Here is a 26560-nt window from a genome sequence, read left to right on the forward strand (position 1 = left end):
ATAAGTAACTAAAATATAATTTGTGGCAAACAAAAGTGACTATTTTTATAATTTATCCTTTATTAAATTGACAATCACTAATAAAAAAATTTGATTATATATATTTAAATTCACAATCAAATTTTTTATATATATTAATAAAATATGTTTTTTTTAAATATAAAAGGATGACTTTTTTTTAGCACACCGCCTTGTTGTCTGATAGGAATAGTTACCTGCTGAAATCACCTCACACGTGTTTTTCCTAAATTTACGGTTATCAATGTTTTCATTTTTCTTGTGGGTTAAGTTTTAAATTAATCCTCCAAATTTTAAAATATTCTAATTAAGTCCTTAAAGTATATGTATTGTATCGATCAGGCTCTTCTATCAATTTAACTATTAGTTTGGGCATTAAATGTTAGCTCGGATTTTAAGCTAAGCCTATTTAAAACCCGTTGATCAAATTATAAATACATTTCTACGTATCTCACGGATAGCTTAGATCTAGTGTATTAAAAAGAAGCCATCTTGTCATTACTTGTATGAAGCTGTGGCTGAAGATTTTGTTAGACGCCTGTTTGGCACGAGTTTGAGTCGTGTTATCTCCATCTCCAACCTTTATTATTGTATATAAAAAAAACCGATCTTAAATTTTAATAACACTGTATTTTTTAACACTTCAAATTTGATAACGAACGGATTCATATTTTTTAGGCAATTTTGCATTTAGATAGTTTAAGAAATAGAGATATGCAACCCGCTGCCATTCCTATGATGTTCTTATCCGATGTCATACACTTTTTGAGGGAAATTGAACAAAATTGATGGTTTAGGATACAAAAAAAAAACTTTATTGACCAATCTGTAAATTTAGCTATAGTTAAGGGGCAATTTAATAATAAAAGTTTTTTTGGGTAAACTACACTTAAGGTTACTAAACTATTAGTAAGTTTATGTTTTTGTTACTCAACTTCAAGAAGTTACAAAATGGTCATTGAACCATTCACAAAATTTTATTTAAGTCACTAGGTTTTTAAGTTTTTGTTTTTATTCTTAAAGTCTAACTAACAAGCTTCAAACAATGATTCGATGACCGATACGATGGACCAGTACCCATTGACAAGTAGATGAATATATTTTAAATTCAAATTGATATGGTGATTAGTGCCGGAGATCAGAGAATAAAATTATTTGGATTTTATTGACAGATTTGTGAAGTTAAAATTTATTCATGAAAAAAAAAGGTAAAAATTTCTCCCCAGTCCCTCTCAATTATGATATTGAACAAGTTGGTCTGTCTCAAAAAAATCATAGCAATTTAATCCCTGTCAATTTTGAAAGCGAGCAACTAAGGACAATTAATCACAACATTAATGTTTTTCGTCAATTTTACATGTATTTGACTGGTATAATAACAATTAGCTGTTCTAGTTTACAAATTCTATCATTTAGGTCATGATTTAACAATTTTATCCCGCAATATATTTGTAAATGTGTAAATATCGAGACTAAATTTGTTGAAACTTTTTAAAATCAATACCAATTTAATAAAATATGTAAGCTTTGAGGGCTAAATTTGTTAGTACATCAATCAAAATTATGCACAATTGACAAAAGATATTAACACCATAATTAATTGTTCTTAATTACTCACTTTAAAAATTGACAGGGATGAAACTGTTCCAATTTTTTTAGAGGGACTAGTTTGCTTAATGTCAAAATTGGGAGGGATTGAAGATGCATTTTTATTGAAAAACTAAACTATAAAAGAGAAGGGGATGGAGAGTTTTCGATTAGTGTAGGCAATGCAAATAGAAAAGGGCATATAATAACGATTTTAATAACCTAATGACTTAAATGAAAACTTACAAATAGTTTAGTGACAATTTTATAATTTTTTTAAATTTAATAATTAAAACATAAACTTACTAATAATTTAGTTAACTCGGCTGAAGTTTACCATTATTATTTTTTTACTTTGTCATTTGGGGGGCCCAAAAAGAAAAACCCTCTCCTACCAAATCCAAGGGTGGAGATTTCATCCTGAGATCCCATCTTAGGGTTTACTACAGAAACAAACCTCCGAACATATATTTACTCATTTATATGTTCAGTTCTCTCGCCTTATCAGCTACACCTTAAAAAATCTCTCTTTTTCTTCTTCATTTTCCAACATCACCTTCTCACGCGCCGCCGCCGCCTACTCTTCCGCCGGCGGGAAATATCCATTCCCTTTTCTTTCCCTTCCCTCTCCTCCCTTTTATTAAAAAAAAGAAGAAAAAAAAGGTCACCTAAACAAAACAAAGTTTGCTTCTTTAGGAAAGGTTTTTTCAAAAGCACTTGAGATTTTACCATATCATTTACTATCACAATTATTTTACTCGTTAAGGTTTGTTTGATTAATAACAAGAGGAGAGGGAAGAAAGAAGAAAAAAACCCCAAAAAAAAGAAAGAGAAGGAAAGAGAAAAAAGAGTTTTTTTTGTTGGGTTTTTAGCTGTTGGTTTAGGGTTTTCAAAGATGGCGCATGTTCAAGTTCAGGGACAAAGTGGGGGCGTTAACAATGGATCTGGTGGAGCCAATAACCAGTTTGTAACCTCGCTATATGTTGGGGATTTGGATCCAAGTGTGACCGAGACTCAGCTTTATGAGTACTTTAACCATATTGGTCAGCTGCTTACGGTTCGGTTATGCACCGATTTGTCGACCCGGAGGTCCCTTGGTTATGGTTATGTCAACTATGGCAATCCCCAAGATGGTGAGTATTTAGTTTTTTTTCTCAGCTTAAAGTTCCTTTTTTTTATATTGTAGATTTGATGATTCACTAATAATGGATAGTTGCTTTAGTTAGTATTTTAAACAGTGTTCACATATATATGTTTAGTCGATTTGCATCTAGTTTTAATGAATGATAGAATGAAAGAGATTAAGTGATTAGTTTTGCTTCAATTATTGTGAACCTGATATAGGCAGGAAACTAAGATGTAAGTTTCGGTTGTGTTTGTTGAAGTTTATGCTCAATGTGCGGTTTTGCTGATGATTTTCATGTTCAGATGAGGATTCTGGCTATGTTATTGATTATATACATGTAACAAAACACCATTTTGTCTCGGTTTGGATTGTATGTATTGAGCAGCTGAAAATTTTCCTCTGGAGGTTTGGACCACTTGGTTGATGCCGTGTGAGCCATATTTATCAGCCAAATGTAAACTATGTCTATTTAATGTCGAGGGTATGACTATTTAACCTTAAGCCGGAGATAAAATAGGAAATGCTATTAATGTGCTTGTTAAACAGATAGTAAAGGAGAATGTTTGTAATGATTAAAAAAGAATGCCGGATAACGGCCTAACAGAAATCGTGTTGTCCGTAACATATTTTTTGCTGTTAAATGATTTTTTTGTTACCTTATCAGGTTTCCTTGTAAATATTATTAACTAAGTTGGTTTCTATCAGCAAGATTGAGATCAAATTGAGCGTTAGCTTTTCATTATCTTAATCACTGAATCCTCAACTCTGTTTACTTACAGCTGCAAGGGCATTGGAACTTCTGAATTTCACTCCTCTGAATGGAAAGCCTATCCGGATTATGTATTCCAACCGTGACCCCAGTCTTCGTAAAAGTGGTGCAGGGAATATATTCATCAAGGTAATAGAAGTTGTCAGTCATGTGGATTCTTTTGCTGCTTTGTTTTAAAAAATCTGTTCTTAATGTATCTCTTATGGTTTGTGTTGTGTTTGTTCTCCGTGAATATGGCAGAATTTAGACAAGGGAATCGACCAAAAAGCTTTGCATGATACGTTTTCTGCATTTGGAAACATTCTCTCTTGCAAGCTAGCCACAGATTCTTCCGGCCAATCAAAAGGTTACGGGTTTGTACAATTTGACAACGAAGAATCTGCCCAAAAAGCAATTGAGAAGTTGAATGGTATGCTATTGAATGATAAGCAAGTCTATGTGGGCCCTTTTGTTCGCAAGCAAGAAAGAGATACTTCTACTAGCAAGACAAAATTTAACAATGTCTACGTAAAGAATCTCTCGGAATCAACTACCGATGAAGACTTGAATCAAACTTTTGGTGAATTTGGTCCGATCACTAGTGCTGTGGTAATGAGGGATGCTGATGGGAAATCCAAGGGCTTTGGGTTTATCAACTTCGAGAACGCAGATGACGCTGCTAGAGCCGTTGAGTCCCTCAATGGAAAGAAATTTGACGATAAGGAGTGGTTTGTCGGGAAAGCTCAAAAAAAATCTGAAAGGGAGGCTGAACTGAAACATCGATTTGAGCAGACAATGAAAGAGGCAGCAGATAAATTTCAAGGAGCGAACTTGTATGTCAAGAATTTGGATGATAGCATAAGTGACGAAAAGCTTAAAGAGCTATTCTCTCAATATGGTACCATAACATCATGCAAGGTGCGTTACCTTATTCTCTAGAATAGCTAAGTTCAATGAATTTTGGTACTGAGTTGGCTGATCCTGTCATTAAATGTTACAGGTTATGCGGGACCCTAGTGGAATAAGTAAAGGATCAGGGTTTGTTGCGTTTTCGACCCCAGAAGAAGCTTCTAGAGCTGTAAGTTGTTAAAGGTATACGTATTCCCATGACCTTATCATGTATCATAATCTTTCTCTTGGTATAACAGCTTGCAGAGATGAATGGCAAAATGGTTATCAACAAACCTCTCTATGTTGCACAAGCTCAAAGGAAGGAAGATAGGAGAGCCAGGTTGCAGGTGTGTTCTCTTGATATTTTCCGTATCTTGACCAAATTTTAGCAGCACAGAAGGATGGTTTTGTTTCTTTAATATGCTAAAGTACGTGCTGCACTTTTAACAGGCTCAGTTTTCTCAAATGCGACCACTTACAATGGCATCTTCTGTTGCACCACGAATGCCGATGTACCCACCTGGTGGTCCAGGTCTTGGACAGCAAATATTCTATGGTCAAGCACCTCCGATTTTCCCCCCTCAGGTACCTATTGATATAAGTATTTTATAGTCCTATGGGCTATATTTTTGAAATTCATGGTTTTATTTATGGCTTTTTCTTCTGTTAGCCTGGATTTGGATATCAGCAGCAGCTTGTTCCGGGTATGAGGCCTGGCGGTGCTCCAATGCCAAATTTCTTCGTACCAATGGTTCAGCAAGGTCAACAGGGTCAGCGTCCTGGTGGGAGAAGGGCTGGAGCTGTTCAGCAAAATCAGCAACCAGTTCCATTAATGCAGCAGCAGGTTTGTTTATGACTTCTCAGATTTTGTAAAGCTCTAATACATAAGTTCATATCTTTAAAAAACTCCATCTGATTACTTCACTAAAAATGTCAGATGCTACCCCGAGGGCGGGTCTATCGCTATCCAGTGGGGCGTGGTCTACCTGAAGTTTCGATGCCTAATGTTCCAGGAGGCATGCTTTCTGTTCCATATGATATGGGCAGCATGCCAATGCGTGATGCACCACTTTCTCAACCAATTCCAATTGGAGCTTTGGCCTCGGCTCTTGCAAATGCTACTCCAGAACAGCAAAGAACGGTACGTTGCATAATACTAGTCCCTTTCAGTCATTTGTTAAAAGGGTTAACTTGCAAACACCATGCTCAATGATATTACTTAGAAGTATCCTAGTTAAATGAAATGTTCACATATGGTTAAATTTTAGATGCTGGGGGAGAATCTCTATCCACTTGTCGAGCAGCTGGAACCCGATGCAGCAGCCAAAGTAACAGGGATGCTTCTGGAGATGGACCAGACGGAGGTTTTACACTTGCTCGAGTCACCAGAAGCTCTAAAAGCCAAAGTTGCAGAAGCAATGGAAGTTCTGAGGACTGTAGCACAGCAACAGCAGCAAGCTGGTGGAGCTGCTGATCAGCTGGCTTCATTGTCTTTAAATGACAACCTTGTTTCATGAGTTGGTAGTAGTGTTGGCCTTTAATGTGCTAAAAATGAGTTGGCTTGGTTAGAAGGATTATTGATTCAGTACTGTTTTGGAACTTGAAAAATACTGTCACTGTTATGGGGTTATAGTTGTGACTGAACTTGGTTTTTCACTGTTCATTTTTATCTTTTTTGGATTTGGAATTTTTATTGTGTGCCTTTTGGGTGAAAATTTTTGCAGATTCATTGGCTTTTTTGAGATTGTGATTAATTTTGTTTTTTTATTTTTATTTTTATATTGCTTTTCAAGTTTTATGAGCTGATTCTGATTTTAGTTCTACTTGTTGAAAAGTGTTGGGGTTTAATTTCATGTTCCAAAAAGAGTTGAAATATCCATTTTAAACTATGTTAAAAAGTAAAATTAATTTAAATTATAATTTATGAAATGTTAAAATTACATATCTTAATTTTGCAAATTCAAATATATTTTAATTTATATGTCATAATTTTAGAATTTCTTTTTAGGTTAGAATTAACTTGGGAAATATATTTTAATTTATATATCATAATTTTAGAATTTCTTTTGTAGGTTAGAATTAACTTGGGGTTTCACCTAAATTAGAAAAATTAATTGCAAAATGGGGTATTTAAGAGAAGAGTATGTTTTTACGTCAACGTGTCAAGAGCACTAGTTATAAAAATAATTATTAAATAATAAATTAAATAAAAATTATGTTAATGCAAAATGTGTGGCACCTTTTAGTTTTTTTTTTTTATAATTTGGGGTGAAGTTAAAATAAAAATTAATTTTAATTTTCATAAAATAGAAGAATAAAATTTAAAATTATACCTTAATCACCCCAAACTAAAAGGAAAAAATTAAAAGTGGGAAGGAGAAAAGTTGTGCACTTGACATTTTGGTTTTATCCTTTTTTTCTTAATTAAAATAATATTTTTAATTTATTTTATTAAAATATTAATTTTATAATTGATGCCACTTTGATAAATTGATGGCATTTAATTTTACTATAAAAACATCATTTTCATAAATAATCTATAATATGCTCCATTTTGTAATATCTAATAAAACCCATTAATTTGGGATTACCATCAATATTTCTTTTGTTAAAATAATCATATCTATATTTTCTTTAATAAAATTTATCATCAACACATCCACATACTCATATCAACATATCAAATATAGACAATATCAATAGTTAAATTAAGATTTTAAATTAGAAAAAAAGGAAAAAATAAATTTGAACTTACGTAGAGAATATATTAAACGTTAATTTTTACCTAAGTTAAATGCAAAGTGTTGATTGAGTTAAATTTAAATATTTTAATATTCAACTCGATTAAGTTTACAGAAAATTTAATATTGAAAAAAGTACTAATGAACTCTTTTATGAAATAATTGAATCTAATAATTGGAGATAAGATATTAACTAAATTTGCAATTGAGTTGTAAATAAATAACAATTTGTTTGATTTCTAAATTGCTGAAAATTTGAAGAGGAACCCTAACAGCCGTGTTTACTATGCACAAGATTAAGAAGCCAATTATACTGTTTTTAACACCATTCTTGGCCAAATACTACCCAGCATTGTGAAATATCAGCTTGTCAAATTATATTTGAACAATGCATTCATACAAGCTTTCCAAAAAAAAAAAAAAACCCTTCCTAATGTGTTTCGTTAGCATCATTTTTAATTAACATGCCTCAATCTCAACCCGACATCAGCATCACGGTCGAGCTGCCGGATTATTCCAGTGCCCCTCATATTAGAAACCAGTGGTGCTTCAGAGGGAGTCCCTGCTTCACTTTTCTTCTCTTGCATGTCTTCACCGAAGTTATGAAGTCGACGACCGATAAGGTATCTGTCGTCCCTAATGGAGTTGTGGAGGTTGGTGAACCAGACATGGAATCTCTTTGCACAAAAGCACAACAAGCTGAAGCCAAGGCATCCTAGCCATGCAAATCGGTAGACTGCTGAGTTAACCACTAATGGGTAGCCGAGTACAGGAAACACCCCTCGGGCTAATACGTAAGGTAAACACAATGCTGTTAGCAGCTTCATTATGATGGGAAACACAATCTCCCGCAATACCCAGAGGCCCTGAAGCCTAGAGAAACCATCTTCTCTCACCCTTTCGAACTTTATTCGCCAGCTTTCATCTACCAATGGCATCATATGATCCAGCATAACCTGTGATATAAGATATCAACTTTTGACTGTCATGGAATAATATCCTCCTATGTCTATCACGAAAATCTAAGACATGTCGGAACAATTTCTTTTTTCTATTGTACATAATAAATTTTGGTATAACACTTACCAGTCTAGTCCATATCTTCAGAAAAATGAGACCTAATGCCCAATCCTGATAAAGAAGGAAAACTGGACTCTCATCCACAGGCACCCGCATGGGCACAATCACCAAAAGCTCAAAAAGCAGACCGATAAGAACAGGTATGACGAAAATCTGGACATTATAGTGCCAATGAAGATTTCTTAGTTAGGATATTGGGAACAACAAAACAAGTAGAAAACCAGATTATGCCAGATCACATACCCATATTGATAAGAGCACTGAGCTCTTGATGACAATGGCACTCCACTTCCAGATTTGGCTCAACAGAACTGCAGCCCTCTTTGTTCTTATGTGCTCAATGGTGTATCTAGCCCCAGCCATGGCTGTCCAAATGAAATAGCTTCCAATGACGAAAGCATAAAGGTCTACAATGAAGAAAAAAACCCATTTAGCACCAAATTATAAAGGAGACATTATAAGGGGGAAAAAGTGAAACTACATTACCATTGCACTTAATGCCATGAGTTATTGGGAGAAGAGGAATTGCATTGAATAGCGCGCGTCCAAGTGATATCGGTACTACTATTAAGGCAGAGTTAAATATAAGCAGGGTCATCCAAGCAATGACCAGCAACAGCACAATGCGAAGAACAAAGCTGTACCTGCTAAAGAATACATCAATAAAATTTACAAAGCTAATTAGAAACAAAGACAAAAAGGAACAAAGCAGAAATTATGATATCAATATGTGTGTGTATAAATAACTGGCGAAGTGATATAGCTGCCAACATTGCACATTGACAGGCACAGAATATCCAGTCCTTAATTGCAGGATTTAGAAATTAACAACTAACTACTTGAGAAAATTTATTTGGATGAATCGGATATAAAAGAATAACTTGAATACTCATCCCAGAAAATGGTAAAAATTCATATCATTCTAATACATCAAAAAGAAAAGGGAGTTAAAATGTCCAGCAAATAAATCTAAAGCCTACACACTATCCGACGTCAATAATAACATTCCTGTAATGCATAGTCAATGATTTTTTTTAAATGTTTAGAGTTTAAGTAAAGCCTACACATTCTAGTAATGAATGTACAATCTTAGAGCAGAGGTGCATGGAAATATACCGTCAAACAAAATGAAGACAGACTAAATACTGAGTGCAATTAAAGCAGACACATCAAATAATATTGTCAATCAAAAGCACCATATAACTTACTCTGAATCAGTTTGTTCATCCTCATCAAACTCCTCCGCAACACTAGAGTTCCCTGATGCCATGAGGCCTCTATTTGGATCATCATCAGCAGCAAATGCAACCATGGGCTGTTCCTGTCCACCTAGTTGCACAACCTGCAGTCTATCCTGTTGTCCTGGTTCCACATTAACATTGTCTTGGCCACCATTCTCCTCAGGGCTGGGAAGTAAAAAGTCTGTTAAGCCTAATGCCCAGCCAACTGCAGTGAACCAATAGCGCAAAAGAGACTTGATTGTTGCCCTCAATTTAAAATGCTCAACAGCAAAAGGAATGCATATTTGAAAGAGAAGCATGTCAGCTGGAATCTCGGTAAATGGATCAGATACCCTGCAACAAACAAGTCATTTAAATGGAAGCTAACAAGAAGTATACATGAGTGCAGAAATGAGAAAAGGTATGAGCAAATCTTACGATATATCAAGTGGGAAAATAGAGGGCACCATCCTCATAGCAAGCTTGACAGGCAAAAATACCAGCATCACAATCAAACTCCCATAAACAGCAACAGATAACAAGACCCTCCGAGCATGCTTGTGTACAGGATCATCGATTAAATCACGGAAAGGGTTGTAGTTTGGATCGGCTGGATCTCGCAGGAAGTACAGAACTCCATTTCGTAATACCTGCCCTTAACAAAAATGATATTATAAGACTCATGCTACAATATGGTAACAGCTTCCAAATAAAATAAATCATACTATGGAAAAGAGGATTACCCCTCGAAGAAGGCTGACAAAGATGCTTATTTGTAGCATGTACACAATTCCTACAACCCAATGTATCAATGAGCTTGCTAAAGGTGAAACCGAGAAGAACTGAACTCTTTGAGACATTGATTTCCCAAACATTCTTATAGTACATACATCTAGCCACCATCCACACATCAAAGGGAACACCCCAAGCTCAATTACAAGCAGGAAAGCAACTTTAATCATTGTCATCAGATGCCTCATTGCTGCCAAGAACTGCCTGAAGAGGGATGGCATTGTCTCGGCTATTGAAGCAATTCCATAGAATCTCCCCATTGACAAAGGCTCGCCCCTAGTGTACCTAATCAAAGTGACAATACCCAGGTAGAAGAAGACTAAAGAGAATATAAACATGTAGCCAATAGCAAGAGTTGTAACATCAGAGAGTCTTGATGCTCCAATGGTTACTCCTTTCAAAAGATCTGCTGAAAATGGTGCACTTGTGTTGCTTGAAACTTCAGCGATTGCAGTAGAGTTTGCTTTCAACATTTCTGCAACCTGGCCACGCATGCCATTTTCTTGGCCTTCAGATGTTAAATTCGTAACAGCAGTTAATGCATTCTTCAATGTGATGTTTGCTAAGGAAAGGGCAGTATCTGTCAGTGGCATGACTACTGACAGCACCGGACCACTTGCAGAAGAGAAAAGCCAAGATACATAATACAGAATGATCCGGCCTATAGAGAAAGGCACAAAAATTACAACACCAAGGAATATCATATTGCTTGCTAGAACCTGCGGGAATGGATCATCAAGTCATCAAAGAATATCGTGCTAACCAGGGAAAAAGGCTAAAAATTAAACATTGCATTAGCATCATGGAGATTGAGAGTTCCTAGCTGACATCATGCAATTCAAATTAGTACCATATAAAGGAACACAATTATAAGATTATATTTAGAGCCAGGGTAATGCATAAAACCATAAAATCATAGAATGCCATCTATTGTCAGTATTTTGGAAGTGGGTACATTTAAAGGAATAGTAATAGACGCATGAATTGCACTCTTAGAGACAGCAGAATATTCAGGATGAAGTTTCCTCCATTAAGAATATAACAATGCAAACAATCATCAGGCATCCAACCAAGAAAACAGCGGAAAACCGGTCATTTTGATCACTCAATGAAGTCCTAAGCTATAAGTCTTATCAAATTTCAATTTACACTAAACCTATGCCACTTGACACAATATCACTCAAATCATCCTTTGTTTAGATCGATGATAAGTGATAAGCTAGTCTCAGTGCCTAAAGGTTCCCAAGAAAAATCCCAAAGAAGAAGTCAAGTCAAGCATTAATAAGAAAATGTCAATTAGAACTTAAGAACCAAAGAGACTTACAGTAAATGCATTCTCAACCAAATGGAAAACAGGACCCTGCATGCCGACAAGCTCATCAAAAGGTACATCCTCAGCACCATCAGCATCATCCAGGCCATCAAACATCTGTTCAACATGAGCTTCAAGACGAGCTGCCTGCATTTCCCAACGTGCAGCCACATTTTCAGCATTCCTTCTGATCATTTGACCGGCTCCACCAATAGCTTGTGCTCCACCAGCATCTTCACCATTTCCATCACCAGCTAAATTCCTATTAGCTTGTCCTGGGGGTCGTCTAGCAGCACGAGCACCATTCCTATCCACTTCCTCTTCTCTCTCAACATCTCCTCCAAGCTCTTGCAAATGCCGAAAATAATCCCTCAAAGAAGTGGCTCCAAGAAAAATAAACACAATGCTAGCAGAAAGTAGGAACCCATGCAAGCAATCAGTAAGAATGACCGTGGTTGAAATATGGCTCAAGAATAATCTCTGAGCTTCACCAAAACTCCTCACAAAAGCCAACCGCCATATCCAAAAGGTAATGAAAGGTATAATGAGGAGCCAAACTGAAAGTACAAAACTAAGGCGCAAAAAGAACTGTAGAACATGACAAGCTTTCATTGCCATCCCAACAACAAACTCCTGAAAAGGAAGCCTTGCTGGAGCATTCTCAGCATACACGGGAGAGAAAGAAAATGCATGCTTGCAAACCTGCAAAGCAAGTCAAGCATAGTTTTAAAATCACATATAAGAAAAGGGGACAGATAGAAAGATACAAGTAGTAGAAGCTTAGAGAAAGACAGACATAAATAAACAGAGACAGGAGTTAGGGAACTGGCTCTCACGCAGCTAGTATTATGAGATGCCATATAAAATGAGAAGCCATGCTCACAACATGGAAGCAGAAAGTATCCCTAGATCAGCAAACTTCCCCAAAAGCTATGAACTCCATTCATATTGTGGTACTAATGCGGAATCAACACTTGTGCATGTCCTTTTAGCCATCAAAACCTATAAGTTCAAGGCTAATCGCTAACAGCATTAAATTTATGTCTTTGATCATGTGTTAGTCAGTTTGAAATAGGTGTGTCAGAACGCATGAGAATCATTAGAAAACCATGCTTCTCATCAACCGTATGACAGCAACCACCATCCAGTTGGAAGCATAGCTTGGCAAATTAAAATAACAAAAGTAAATTTGTTCTTTTCAAAGTATACGGACCTAGCAAGAGAAATCTCCCAAGATTTTCATCTTCAATGACATTCTTTATTATAAAGATAACCAGCAAAAATAAATTAAAAGAAAAGCCAACAATTGTCTTAATTTCTTAATCACCTTTGTTAATCATCAAATAATCATACCAAAATCAAACACCAAATCATGAAATTTAATTAAAAATAAACCTAAAACCCTAACTGAAATTAACCTAATCAACGAAAACAGCTTTCATACAAAAAGCGATTACAAAAAAAGAATCTAACCTCGCATTGGCGAGCATTGCTGTGATTCAACCATTGAAGAAGGCACTCCTGATGGACATATTTAATACTGCCGCTACACGCGCAAGGGTATCGAAGCGGATTCTCTGCATCGCCTGGGTTCCGGCAGATCCTGCAAACGTCTTCCTCTTCCTCCTCCTCCTCCATATCCGCACCATACTTCGCCTCCGCCGCCGCCCCGAAAGACATCGACGATGACGTCGCTTTTTCTTCCATCTCTGACGATGCGGACGACGTTGATGGCAACGGATGTATGTTGTCTGCGATAACGGCAACGGTCGAAGAAGCGGCGCTATCGCCGCCCGGAGGATGAGGAAGAGGCGGAGCCGCGGGAGCGATCTCCATCGGGTTGAGTTTGCGAACGACGGAAGGAGTCGGTTGAGTCTTTGTGGGATATTTGCAAATATTTTTTTACGAATTTTTTTTAAAATTTTTAATTTTTCCTTTTTTCCGCTTATGAGGGACAAATGGATTGAGGCTGAGTTTGAAACGAGTTATATTATATTGCGGGATATGTCGGCAACTCGGATTGGTTAGCTTTTTAAAAAATAAAGATAAAAATTAATGAGAGATTAAAATAATAGATAATTAATTTGTATTATATTTTTAAACAAATCTCGAGCTCTAGTTCTAACACGATAAAAATAAATTTTCTATAAAATAAAATAATCATTTTAAATTTTTTATACGATTCATATTTTAATAATTCGACTGTTAAATTTATTAAATTCGAATATTGAAGATTTACATTATTAGGAGAGGCAACTACGAACCCCAAGTATGAACTATAAACGAACATGTAGAATACAAAAAAACCAATCTAAAATATTATTTATAATAATATATATTTAACAGTTGATTTGTTTTTACTTAAAAAGAATAGTTAGAAATTTTAATTTATGCCAAACTTAACACGCATGACCTATATGAATGGAGTATGAAATATGATGATTAGATTGTTTAAATATTAGTTTTATATTGATGTAAAAGGATCTCGCTCTATTTTTCTACTATAAAGTAAATTTTAAATTGATCTAATTTAGATAAATATTTTAAAACTATATTTTCTTTAATTACTAATTCTTAAATCGAGAAGTTGATCATTTTACTTAATTTTTGAGGTTTTATTAAAATAAAAAGTCAGTCCAATGGTTGATAAAATATATGAAATTGAACTATTGATAATTCATTGAACTGTTAATTTTTTATTAATTTCACGCATATAAATTACTAAATCGCAAATTTCTTAAGTAGCAAATTACGGTAAAGGTTTAGCAAGGTTAATAAATTAGATTAATTTATTAATTGCCAATGATGTTTCGATTTGTTGTAATATTAAGGTCTTAGAACTTTGATGGTCGAAGTTCGAGTCTCGCTATGTACTAATATTATGTGTGAATTTTATACAAATTTATTTATTTTATTTTAGATTTGAATACATCCCGATTTTCAATAAATTATGTTTTTTATTAAATTTATTCTACTTCTAATGGATAAAATTTATATAGTTGTACTTGTAGATTCCTTGAAAAAATATAGTGTTTATTTTTATTTTATAAAATAAAAGAATAAATTTCATAATTAAACTCAATAAAGTGAAATATTGAAAAAAAAATAGTGATATAATAAATTAAAATATCTTACCCAACATTATCATTATTTTCCCAGCTTTCACCATGACGCGCGTGGCTGCCGCCCACTTTAAAGCAAACTAAAATTTAATGCAATAAAATATGGGTACCTTATTCAAGGCCCTGAGTCTAACCAGATTTATTTTTAAGTTTATAATATTTTATGTTATGTTTATTTAAAACACATTAAAATATATATATATTAAATATAATACGACTCTTATGTAAATATTTAAATAATATTAAGATGACTATATAAAAAAATTTAATAAAATAAAATTAAAAATTAAAAAAATATAGACGAGCCTAAAATAGACTTGGATTAATCTTTTATAAATATAAATAATTTTAAACAAAATTTTAAGTCCATATTTTGAGCCAACTTGAACAAACATGAGGTATGTTAATCTCATGCTTAGACTCAATCCGAACACAGCCATGAGCACCTCTACTCCCGTACAAACCCTTTTCCATATTTTTTATTTTTATAATTTCTTAATTTTTCTTAATTAACATCAAGTCTAGGTTGGGGAGAGAAAAATACGTCACGCCTTGCCCTGTTTTTATTTTAACTCTAAACACAACCAAATTTTATTTTTGATATAAAATTCCATATTCAATAATCATATTGAACTCCGATTAAATCCGAAATTTAAATTTGTACCCTTGAACCAAAACAAAGCTCTCTTGACCCTATTTACCTTGTACACAAAACTCGAACCCAAAACCCAACCTCTAACAGCGCGTGACACCACCTTTCTTTTATCTCCTCCTCCCTAAAAAATAAAATCCAAGAATCCCACTGCATGAAAACGACTCCATTTTTAATGGCACTTTCTACTTTAATTGAACCCCCCAATAGATCCTCCGTTGATCTTTTGATGATGATGATGATCATACTAACATTTTTCTACCCCACCTTTAGAATAAATTTCCTCCCTTTATCACCGCTCAGCTCTTTATTACTCTCTTTCACCATTTTTCATGGCTTTTTTTCCTCAAACATTTCTGAAGATTTTAACTTTGTTTGGTTGTTTGTCGGTGGAGAGTAGCATCCAATGTTATTAAAAATAAAAATAAAAACCTGCCCTTTCAATTAAAACCCAACAAAAATCCAACTATTATCATCCTTCTGGTTTCTGGGTTTATGTGGTTTGTAATTTAAGCCACAATCATTTCAGCTTCCATCACTTCAAATGCCAGTTTCTTCTTAACAATTCTCTCTGTAATGTTGGTTCAAAGCTTTAGCTGTTGTTGAAAAAACTTGATTCTCTGCATAAAAACAAAGGTGAGAGAGAGCCATTGAACTGTTCTTCTACCTATTGTTCGTGATTACCATGATAGTGATGTTGATTTTGACTGTATCTTGAAAATAAACCATTGTCACTTTCATATATAAGTGAGACTGTGTGTGTGCATGGAAAAAGCTAGCATCACCATTGTTTAATTACTTAACTTTCCTTCTTTAGATGCATTAGTTAGCAAGTTGATTTGTTCAAAAATGGTAACTATGTATGGCATGTAGTATTTGGAAGGTATACTTTAATGTTTTAATCCCTAAATACATGCATTTGTTAGAGATGCTTACAATGCCCTTTTAATGCTGTTTATAGTGATTGATTTTGCTTTTACATCTACTCGTGTTTGTGAAAAGTACTGTGTGAAGTGTATACATGGGAAATGCTTAGTGTTTGTTTTGGCCATTGTTTTATAGATTGGTTAAGATGCCAACTTATTTGATGGCCCTATAATTAAGCTGTTCTTTTGTTCAGAAACTGAAACTAGAATCATGGACCACAAATCATGGCTTTGGAAGAAAAAAACTTCGGAAAAGACTATTGTTGCTACGGATAAGGTCGATGTTTCTGTGAAACGAATTAATGAAGAGGTAAACCAAAAAGCTTTAACTATCTTGTTTCTTGATTCTTGTTTTGAGATTTTTATTTTTATGATCTATGAAAATGACCCGAGGATTGACGTTTTTGCTTGCTAGGAACGAATGGAGGGGGGACGAGATAGAATAGTAAAGAATCTAAATGAGAACCTTGCTTCGGTTCTCCTTGATAATCATGCTAAGGACGATTTGATGACAAAAAATGTGAAAATGGCACCGGTACTGAATGCAGGTATCATTTGAAGATCAGCTTATTTTGTTTGAAACGTGCACTTTCCTTTGGCTTTGTAGAATCTAATAAGTAGAAGTTTTTGTTTAGGTCAGGACATGGCTGAAGCAGATGCATTCGCTCTGAAGAAAGAGCTACATGAAGCTTTGAGGCAAGGGAAATTGGCAAATGAAAAGTTGACTCAGTCGGAGGTTGCGTTGAAGGAATGTATGCAACAGCTAAATTTTGTTCGAGACGAGCAGGAGCAAAGGATCCGTGATGCTGTTGCAAAGACATCAACTGAGTTCGAGAAAGAACAGAAAGCATTACAAGACAAGTTGACAGACACAAACAGAAGGCTTGAAGAGTTGACTATCGAGAATTCTCGGCTAGCTAAAGCCTTGCTAGTCAAAGAAAAAATGATCGAAGATCAGGAGAAGCAGAAATCTCAATCAGAAGCAGAATTCAGTGCACTAATGGCTAAATTAGATCTCACTGAGAAAGAGAATGCATTTCTCAAATACGAGTTTCATGTTCTCGAGAAGGAGCTTGAGATCAGAAACGAAGAGATGGAATATACCCGTCGATCAGAAGATTTAGCACATAAACAACATTTGCAGGATGTAAAGAACATTGCTAAGTTGGAAGCCGAATGCCAAAAGTTACGTTTACTTCTACAAAAGAGGCTGCCAGGTCTGGCTGCCGTGGTGAAAATGAAGAATGAAGTCGAAATGCTGGGAAAGGACAAGTCAGAGACAAGAAGAAGAAAGCTGAACCCAACTAGAGATTTGATCGTCAGAGGCTCCACTGCTGACATATCTCCTGAAAATCCAATCAAGAGTATCAATCTCTTGTTGGAGCAATTACACAATGTGGAAGAAGAAAACAAGAATCTCAAAGAAATAATGACCAAGAAGAATGCTCAAATCCAATCATTGGGTTTAATATGTTCTCAAACATCATCCAGGCCAACAACAGAAATTGGGATTCAGCCTAAAGAGTTGTTTAAAGGACAAAAGTCCATGGAGCTGGTAAGGAGTAGTACGATATCAAGTGAACTATCCATAACATCAGGTTTTGATATTGGCAGCTTTGATGGAACTAGCTCTTCTTGTTCATGGGCTAATGCATTGTTTCCAGAATCTGCACGCTTGGACAAAAGACTTAAGAATCCAATGGATCACAAGGTCTTTACAGTTCCAGAAATGAGATTAATGGACGATTTTGTAGAGATGGAAAAATTAGCCTTATCGGATGGTAAGGAATTGGTGCCATTTGAGCAAGGTCATGGTACCTTCAGCAATACAAAGCAGATGCAGTCAAAAGATGTAGCAGGTGAAAGATCATTTGATTGGCTTCAGGTTGTTTTGCAAGCTATCTCCAAGCACAAATGTATTTCCAACCGAAGTTCAATTGAAATTCTTGAGGACATCAAAATTGCTTTGGGTTGTAGCAGTCTTTTAAATGCTCCTGATGTTGATAAAACTGCATGTTCAATGCATCCCATAGAAGCTGATGGTCCCCATATCAGCGGCTACATAGCCTGGAAATCCCCGAACGCTTCTCCTAGTACAGGTTCACTAAGCGGAGCTTCTAGTGTTGAGACCTCAGCCGAAAAAACAAAAAAGCCACTGTTTCAGCCTGATCTGAACAAGTCAATCGGTAAAATCATTGAACTGATTGAAGGAATTGGACTAACATCTTCCGATTCTTCTGACAGTTGTCTAGAGAAAAATCAAACCCCCAAACAATCACCAGCTCATGCAGACTACTTTGTTCGTGTTTTTCAATGGAAAAGTTCAGAATTAAGCACCGTTCTACAACATTTTATTCGTGCATGTAACAATATGTTGAATAAAAGGGCTGATCTTGAAACTTTTGCTGAAGAACTCTCATTTACTTTGGACTGGATTGTGAACTATTGCGTTACTCCTAAGGAAGCTTCGAGTGCGAGGGATAAGATCAAAAGACATTTTGGTTGGAATGATTCACAAAGTGAAAAAGAAGTTGCTTATGCAAGCCATGGTGTGGAATCAGATGTGACCCACATTTCTAAAGAACAAACATCACTTGTAGACTCCTTTGCTTCTTTGCCTGATCAGAGTCACAGTGTTATCCCCCCACTGGAGGAAGAAAACAAGAGATTAAAAGATGATCTGAAGGATATGAAAACGAGGCTGGAGTCAGAAACAGACAAGAGTGAGGCCCTGATGTTACAACTTCAAGAATTAAAGGAAAGCATCGGAAGCTTACAAGCAGAACTTAATATGTTGAAAGAATCAAAGGAAATGATAGAGGAACAGGTTGAAAATCAGAAATCAATTAATGAAGATCTCGATACACAGCTCACTGTTGCCAAAGCTAAACTAAACGAGATCTTCCACAAGTTATCATCTTTGGAAGTTGAGTTGGAGTACAAAAATAGCTGTTGTGAAGAGCTAGAAGCTACTTGTCTTGAGCTTCAACTCCAGTTAGAGAAGCAGATGCATTCGCTCTGAAGAAAGAGCTACATGAAGCTTTGAGGCAAGGGAAATTGGCAAATGAAAAGTTGACTCAGTCGGAGGTTGCGTTGAAGGAATGTATGCAACAGCTAAATTTTGTTCGAGACGAGCAGGAGCAAAGGATCCGTGATGCTGTTGCAAAGACATCAACTGAGTTCGAGAAAGAACAGAAAGCATTACAAGACAAGTTGACAGACACAAACAGAAGGCTTGAAGAGTTGACTATCGAGAATTCTCGGCTAGCTAAAGCCTTGCTAGTCAAAGAAAAAATGATCGAAGATCAGGAGAAGCAGAAATCTCAATCAGAAGCAGAATTCAGTGCACTAATGGCTAAATTAGATCTCACTGAGAAAGAGAATGCATTTCTCAAATACGAGTTTCATGTTCTCGAGAAGGAGCTTGAGATCAGAAACGAAGAGATGGAATATACCCGTCGATCAGAAGATTTAGCACATAAACAACATTTGCAGGATGTAAAGAACATTGCTAAGTTGGAAGCGAATGCCAAAAGTTACGTTTACTTCTACAAAGAGGCTGCCAGGTCTGGCTGCCGTGGTGAAAATGAAGAATGAAGTCGAAATGCTGGGAAAGGACAAGTCAGAGACAAGAAGAAGAAAGCTGAACCCAACTAGAGATTTGATCGTCAGAGGCTCCACTGCTGACATATCTCCTGAAAATCCAATCAAGAGTATCAATCTCTTGTTGGAGCAATTACACAATGTGGAAGAAGAAAACAAGAATCTCAAAGAAATAATGACCAAGAAGAATGCTCAAATCCAATCATTGGGTTTAATATGTTCTCAAACATCATCCAGGCCAACAACAGAAATTGGGATTCAGCCTAAAGAGTTGTTTAAAGGACAAAAGTCCATGGAGCTGGTAAGGAGTAGTACGATATCAAGTGAACTATCCATAACATCAGGTTTTGATATTGGCAGCTTTGATGGAACTAGCTCTTCTTGTTCATGGGCTAATGCATTGTTTCCAGAATCTGCACGCTTGGACAAAAGACTTAAGAATCCAATGGATCACAAGGTCTTTACAGTTCCAGAAATGAGATTAATGGACGATTTTGTAGAGATGGAAAAATTAGCCTTATCGGATGGTAAGGAATTGGTGCCATTTGAGCAAGGTCATGGTACCTTCAGCAATACAAAGCAGATGCAGTCAAAAGATGTAGCAGGTGAAAGATCATTTGATTGGCTTCAGGTTGTTTTGCAAGCTATCTCCAAGCACAAATGTATTTCCAACCGAAGTTCAATTGAAATTCTTGAGGACATCAAAATTGCTTTGGGTTGTAGCAGTCTTTTAAATGCTCCTGATGTTGATAAAACTGCATGTTCAATGCATCCCATAGAAGCTGATGGTCCCCATATCAGCGGCTACATAGCCTGGAAATCCCCGAACGCTTCTCCTAGTACAGGTTCACTAAGCGGAGCTTCTAGTGTTGAGACCTCAGCCGAAAAAACAAAAAAGCCACTGTTTCAGCCTGATCTGAACAAGTCAATCGGTAAAATCATTGAACTGATTGAAGGAATTGGACTAACATCTTCCGATTCTTCTGACAGTTGTCTAGAGAAAAATCAAACCCCAAACAATCACCAGCTCATGCAGACTACTTTGTTCGTGTTTTCAATGGAAAAGTTCAGAATTAAGCACCGTTCTACAACATTTTATTCGTGCATGTAACAATATGTTGAATAAAAGGGCTGATCTTGAAACTTTTGCTGAAGAACTCTCATTTACTTTGGACTGGATTGTGAACTATTGCGTTACTCCTAAGGAAGCTTGAGTGCGAGGATAAGATCAAAAGACATTTTGGTTGGAATGATTCACAAAGTGAAAAGAAGTTGCTTATGCAAGCCATGGTGTGGAATCAGATGTGACCCACATTTCTAAAGAACAAACATCACTTGTAGACTCCTTTGCTTCTTTGCCTGATCAGAGTCACAGTGTTATCCCCCCACTGGAGGAAGAAAACAAGAGATTAAAAGATGATCTGAAGGATATGAAAACGAGGCTGGAGTCAGAAACAGACAAGAGTGAGGCCCTGATGTTACAACTTCAAGAATTAAAGGAAAGCATCGGAAGCTTACAAGCAGAACTTAATATGTTGAAAGAATCAAAGGAAATGATAGAGGAACAGGTTGAAAATCAGAAATCAATTAATGAAGATCTCGATACACAGCTCACTGTTGCCAAAGCTAAACTAAACGAGATCTTCCACAAGTTATCATCTTTGGAAGTTGAGTTGGAGTACAAAAATAGCTGTTGTGAAGAGCTAGAAGCTACTTGTCTTGAGCTTCAACTCCAGTTAGAGAGGTAAAGTGTTGCTTCCTAGTTTTAATTCCTGTGATTTCTAAAGGAACTTGTCAATATAGTTTCTGATTTATGAAACATAAACTCACAGTGTGGCAAAGAAAGAAACACCGAAGTATGTCATGGATCAAGAGGGGAAGCAATCTCAAAATGTAAGTCGTTAACTATTTATCCTATCATTCGCCTGCCTTGCTAAAACTTTATCTGGTCTTTGGTATTTTTCTGATATGTAACTTTTACAGTTGATATAGGTAATAGGCCATACCAATATTATATGGTGCATTGGCAGTAATATGAATGGCAAATGGCAAACTTTCTATATTAAACACTGATATTATATGTCTGCATTTTCGAACATACAGGGTTGGGAAATTACAGCAGCTTCAGTCAAGTTAGCAGAGTGTCAAGAAACAATTCTGAACCTAGGTAAGCAATTAAAAGTGTTGGCCTCACCGCAAGAAGCAGTACTATTCGACAAAGTTTTCTCCAATAGTAAAGCCGCTACCACGGCTATAAACAACAGAAGGGTGAACAAACGTCTCTCCTTGCGCGATCGAATGCTAGCCGACAATGGTAGTAAAGTAGAAGATGCAGAAAATTCAACCCTTCTCCACTCCGATAATCGCAAGACTTCAGGTTTGTTGTTACATGCCTCGGGATCATGTCTTGGTTCCAAGAATGAAAGTGCCAATGCCGGAGTTATGGCTTTGGCTATCGTACCAAGCAAGAAGCAAGGAGTAGGTTTGCTAAGGAAGTTGCTGTTTCGAAGGAAGAAAGGTTACACTAAGAAATTTCGTTACCAACACTGAGTAGCGACCGGTAATACAGAGTGATGATATGGCAACTCAAGGTAATCCTCCGTGTGTTCATAGTGTGGCAATTGGTTTTTTGTTTGCTGTTTTCTTGTCCGAGTTAATATCGTATGGTGAGAGCTTGTAGTCCTTTTGCAGAAACTCATATAGAGGTGTATAGTAATCTGATATGGCTATGTATATTTCTGGATTGAAGGGCTTTCCAAAAAAAACCCAGATAACTACAGTTTGAGTCGGTAGCTTTAACAAGAGAAATATCATTTGGGAGATTTGATCATAAGTTTATTTTCTTTGAGATGATATCACTGCAAACTTAAGATCTTGCCTTTATATTAGAAGTCAAATTGTATGTTACTTTACTCCAAAAATTGATAAATTAGTTTTTTTACATTAAAATCAAAGAGCAAATTAGTCATTTCTTTTAAAAATTCTATTTATTTGTACGGTTAAAATATTAGCGTGGCTGATGTACAGTGATAAGTTTTTAACAGTATAAATGAATAAAATTTTTAATAAAAAGATCGTTTTGCTTTTTGATCTATTGTATAAAGATTATTTTATTTATTTTTTGAGTAGAGAGAACAAAATGCAATTCGATTATTAATATGAAAATCTGTATGATACTTTTACCGTTTACAAAACAAAAGAAACAGAGGAGGGTAAAAAAAATTTCATGTGGTATATTGTAATGTTCATAAATTTTCACTTGTACACCTATCAACTTTTTTTGCCTATGCTTTGTCCGCCTCCTTTGCTGCCACTTTCATTTCAAGTAATGCATCTTCAAAGCATTTAGCTAGAAACTCTGGGTCAGGGATGATATCTTTAGCTACAAGAATTTGCATTTCGGCTTTACCGGCATAACTCACCATGTGCATCGTTAGAGCCTGCTTTTAAACGTAATTTATCATACTTCTAAGAAAAATGAAGAGTCCAAGCAACAGTTGGTGTTGTACCTGTGGTAGGCTAGAAGTAGAGACCTTGATGCTAGAGATAGGGTTGCCTGAAAGTGTAATGTCCTCTAAAGGGCCAATCAAGTTTGAGATAGTGAAGGTTGTATTACAAAGGAGCTTGTAATTAATCAAAGAAGCATACTGCAACACCAAAACACATAATTAGTAGGCAAAAACGGGTAAAAGTAATATGGAGGTCCTTGTATATTAGTCTCTATTTAAAAATTGGAGAAATTAGTTTCTGTATATTAGTTTAAAGAGTAAATTGGTCCTTTCTATTAAATATTTCATTCATTTGTACTATTACAAACTAGCAGGACTAATGGAATAACTAGACATTGATATTGACTTGCCACGTGTATCTTAGTTTGTAACCGTAGAAATGAATGAAGTTTTTAATAGAAGGTTCAGCTTGCTCCTTAATCTAATGTATAAGGACTAATTTACTCCTTTTTTTTAGTGAAAAGAGAAAATACAATCCGATTCTTAGTATAATAACCTCCATGATACTTTTACGGAAAAAAAACATCTCCAGATCAACTATCTTATAGATGTTTCAATATCGTTTTTGTTCTGTTTTTTTTTTTTTACTACACCTTTGTTCCTAACAGGGTCATTGTAAGATCCCCAATCCTGTAAGAAAAGTAAGCTTCCAGGGACTGTTTCTTCCTATCGACCATCACCTTTGCTCTCTTCAAATATTCCAAAGGATCATTACCACTTTTATGATAAAAGACAGGTAACAAAATTACCCCAAATCTGTTTCCCCATCTTGTTTCTGAATTATCCTTCATTAATTTAGATATTTCCTGACAAAGAGAAAAACCAGACATGACAAAGAGAAAAACCAGACATGATGGGCAAAATCTGAAACCGTCGTCTGTCAAACACAGTGTGTGAAACCTAAAACTAACCTGCAACCCTGGTTTTGCTCTTAAATTAACCATAGCTACACCTGTCATACGAAGGCCTTCATGCAAGGCTATAACAAGAACAATCAATGAACTCCAAATCAGTTTCTAGATTGGCACCAAGTGTTTGGTTATAGTTTTATGAACAAATTTATTTACCATTTGGTGTGCTGTGATCCAAGTATCTTGATAGTCCACATGACACTATCCCAAACAGGACATCATTAATCGTCTGCAAAAACAACGAAAGAGTTAACACTTTTCACTATTATGGGTTAATTAAGCTCAAAAACAAAAACCCATTATGCTAAATCTCATTAAAAATTGTTCTTTTAGTCCCATAATTTAGGGTCAAGTCAACCTCATGTTAGGGCCTTTGAACCAGAATTATATGGGACAGTTACATTTATTGGTAAATTCTGCTATTATTCGTTTCTGTATTTTATGAAATTATCAATGCTAAACCTTATATTTTTTTAATTTTGAAATTAGTACTTATATAAACTGATAAATCTATTTGGTTAAATTCAATTACTATATGTACACTTGACGAATCATTTTAATTCCTTATATATTTTGATTTTTGAACTTTAAATCTTTTCATAAATGATAGTTATTAATCTATTAATTGAATATTTAGTGAGTAATATGAGAAAATAACAAATAGAAGAACTCAATTTTAAAAATTTAAAAAGTATAAGGACTGATAGAAATTAAAATTCAGTAGTAATTGAGAATTTAACCTTTTCAGGTTACCTACTGTATCGGATACGGCAAGAGTTACTTACTGCATCGGGAATGGCCTTTTTGACCTCTTTCATGTCATGAAGCAAGAACTTAGCGGTGGCTAGTTTCCTTGGCCAGAGTTCCACGCCATCGCCACCAGAAACCGCCGTTTTCCGGTCAGAAACAAAGAGACTCCTCAGTAAAAACTCCAACACGAATACCAAAGTGAGCCAAGCCATCTTTAAAAACCCCCACATGGAACCCAACAACCATGGCGAATCCCGTCTTTTCTCGGTCGTCTTCTCGGGAACCATCATGGGAAGCGCGTCTGGATCACTCACCTTCCTACAACTAGCCATTAACATGGACATTAAAGAGATCCCATCACCTAAAGAATGGTGGATCCTAAACACAACGTGCTTATGCGCCGTTAAAAGATGAACTTCCCATAAAGGCTTGTCCGTACTCAATGGACTACTCACTGATAAATCAGCTACATACCGATTCACTGCTACTTCATCATCTTCTTCATCTTCATTAACCCGGTTTTTAACAACGATAACATGTCGGTCAACGTCGAGCCGGGTTTTTCTCCAGTGTTCGAATCCATTCTCGTCACGAACCAGTAAGCTACAAAATCTAGGGTGCTGCCCCATCGGCGAAGACATAATAGTCGCTTTTGCACCGTCTACGTCGATGGGGTTTTTGGTACGAGCAATACAGTGGATAACCACGTCCGTTTTCCGTTGAAGAAAAAGCCGACCGGCTGGACTCAACGGTTCGTCGGAAAAAGTTCCCGGACAAGCCATGAAGGTTAAAAAAAGAAAAGGGTAGCCGCCTAATCGGATTCTTCAAAACTGTACCGTATTTTGGTGAGAAAAAGTGCCGAGTTTCCTCTGATTTGTTACTTTCACTGTAACACCATTTTCAAGGTTTGTTGCACAAGTTTTGAGACGAACACTTTCATGTATTATCGTCGTGTGTAATTACTGACAATTTTTCCACTTTCAGAAACTGTCAATGAAAGCAACATTTTCAGACTAGTACAGATACAAGGAGGAGAATACAGTTGAATATCTTTAATATAATGCTTTTGCCATGCGGAAGCGTTACGAACGCGGGTTCTCCGTCCATCCGTTTTAATCCCTTTTTTTTTTTTTTTATCTCACTATATCTACAACTATAAAGAACTTACATTATATTCAAATCGACCTAACAATTAATATTGAAAATCAGAGAAAAAAATTATTTAAATTTTGATTCGTAGATTCGTGACATTTAAAGTTGTTTCATGAAAAAAAATTAAATTGTAGAAGAAAAAAGGAAAGAGAACTTTCGATTGATACAGAAAGTGCAAACAAAAAAAAGTCATTTATAACATCGATTTTAACAATCCATTGAGTGAAATGAAAACTTTTGAATAGCCCGATGACCAAATTGTAATTTTTTTAGTTAAGTGACTAAAACGAAAAATCATTTATAGTTTAGTGACAACTGATATAGTTTACCTAATAAAAAAAAGGTGTAATTTAAACTAAAATTTATAAATATATATAATTTGGTTTAATAATCGATTCAATCGGTTAGTTTATTTTGAAT

At 35.6% G+C, this 26560-nt stretch overlaps 4 protein-coding genes and 1 pseudogene across 6 annotated transcripts; 3 read left to right on the forward strand and 2 right to left on the reverse strand.

The window, feature by feature from the left end:
• The first annotated feature begins 2101 nt into the window (after window positions 1-2101).
• Window positions 2102-6124, forward strand: LOC105795234 (polyadenylate-binding protein 8). Its single transcript, XM_012624761.2, has 9 exons — window positions 2102-2738; window positions 3511-3629; window positions 3741-4397; window positions 4480-4557; window positions 4628-4717; window positions 4821-4955; window positions 5041-5214; window positions 5308-5511; window positions 5639-6124. Exons 1-9 carry the CDS (start codon window positions 2501-2503, stop codon window positions 5885-5887), a joined length of 1944 nt encoding a protein of 647 aa, XP_012480215.1. The 5' UTR covers window positions 2102-2500; the 3' UTR covers window positions 5888-6124.
• Window positions 6125-7286: 1162 nt separating this feature from the next.
• Window positions 7287-13478, reverse strand: LOC105795236 (probable E3 ubiquitin ligase SUD1). Of its 2 annotated transcripts, none has more exons than XM_012624763.2 (9): window positions 12989-13478; window positions 11528-12217; window positions 10155-10922; window positions 9850-10061; window positions 9400-9765; window positions 8678-8835; window positions 8435-8598; window positions 8198-8344; window positions 7287-8067 (listed from the first exon to the last, which is right to left on the reverse strand). In XM_012624763.2, exons 1-9 carry the CDS (start codon window positions 13349-13351, stop codon window positions 7567-7569), a joined length of 3369 nt encoding a protein of 1122 aa, XP_012480217.1. In that variant the 5' UTR covers window positions 13352-13478; the 3' UTR covers window positions 7287-7566. The 2 variants fall into 2 exon arrangements, with proteins under 2 accessions (XP_012480217.1, XP_012480216.1); XM_012624762.2 differs by having other exon boundaries at window positions 8678-8838.
• Window positions 13479-15596: 2118 nt separating this feature from the next.
• LOC105795237 (filament-like plant protein 7) lies at window positions 15597-19219 on the forward strand (the record flags this gene model as incomplete). The annotated part of the gene is made up of 4 exons (XM_012624764.2): window positions 15597-15925; window positions 16410-16525; window positions 16631-16763; window positions 16851-19219. Coding segments are annotated over exons 2-4 (2601 nt in total), but the record flags the coding sequence as incomplete, so codon positions are not given.
• Window positions 19220-19221: 2 nt separating this feature from the next.
• On the forward strand, window positions 19222-22651 carry LOC128039870 (filament-like plant protein 7; annotated as a pseudogene).
• A 293-nt stretch (window positions 22652-22944) lies between these two features.
• LOC105795239 (wax ester synthase/diacylglycerol acyltransferase 11) lies at window positions 22945-26086 on the reverse strand. 2 transcript variants are annotated; one of them, XM_052628687.1, is made up of 6 exons: window positions 25024-26086; window positions 24395-24467; window positions 24239-24306; window positions 24077-24133; window positions 23328-23465; window positions 22945-23258 (listed from the first exon to the last, which is right to left on the reverse strand). In XM_052628687.1, exons 1-6 carry the CDS (start codon window positions 25768-25770, stop codon window positions 23103-23105), a joined length of 1239 nt encoding a protein of 412 aa, XP_052484647.1. In that variant the 5' UTR covers window positions 25771-26086; the 3' UTR covers window positions 22945-23102. The 2 variants fall into 2 exon arrangements, with proteins under 2 accessions (XP_052484647.1, XP_012480221.1); XM_012624767.2 differs by having other exon boundaries at window positions 23921-24133; window positions 25024-26083.
• Between the last annotated feature and the right edge of the window lie 474 nt (window positions 26087-26560).

Source organism: Gossypium raimondii, chromosome 3, assembly GCF_025698545.1.
Source record: "Gossypium raimondii isolate GPD5lz chromosome 3, ASM2569854v1, whole genome shotgun sequence".
In the NCBI taxonomy this organism is placed as follows: domain Eukaryota; kingdom Viridiplantae; phylum Streptophyta; class Magnoliopsida; order Malvales; family Malvaceae; genus Gossypium; species Gossypium raimondii.

Bases quoted from the DNA above. Each gene is read 5' to 3' on its own strand.
- LOC105795234 (XM_012624761.2), top strand. From the start codon at position 2,501: ATGGCGCATGTTCAAGTTCAGGGACAAAGTGGGGGCGTTAACAATGGA. The intron at 3,630-3,740 runs GTAATAGAAGTT...TGAATATGGCAG, and splicing joins CAGGGAATATATTCATCAAG to AATTTAGACAAGGGAATCGA. The intron at 4,398-4,479 runs GTGCGTTACCTT...TAAATGTTACAG, and splicing joins GTACCATAACATCATGCAAG to GTTATGCGGGACCCTAGTGG.
- LOC105795236 (XM_012624762.2), bottom strand. From the start codon at position 13,351: ATGGAGATCGCTCCCGCGGCTCCGCCTCTTCCTCATCCTCCGGGCGGC. The intron at 12,218-12,988 runs GTTAGATTCTTT...CTTGCTTTGCAG, and splicing joins GCAATGCTCGCCAATGCGAG to GTTTGCAAGCATGCATTTTC. The intron at 9,766-9,849 runs GTAAGATTTGCT...TGTTTGTTGCAG, and splicing joins ATTTTCCCACTTGATATATC to GGTATCTGATCCATTTACCG.
- LOC105795239 (XM_012624767.2), bottom strand. From the start codon at position 25,770: ATGGCTTGTCCGGGAACTTTTTCCGACGAACCGTTGAGTCCAGCCGGT. The intron at 24,307-24,394 runs GTAAATAAATTT...TTCTTGTTATAG, and splicing joins GGATCACAGCACACCAAATG to CCTTGCATGAAGGCCTTCGT. The intron at 23,259-23,327 runs GTACAACACCAA...GTTTAAAAGCAG, and splicing joins CTACTTCTAGCCTACCACAG to GCTCTAACGATGCACATGGT.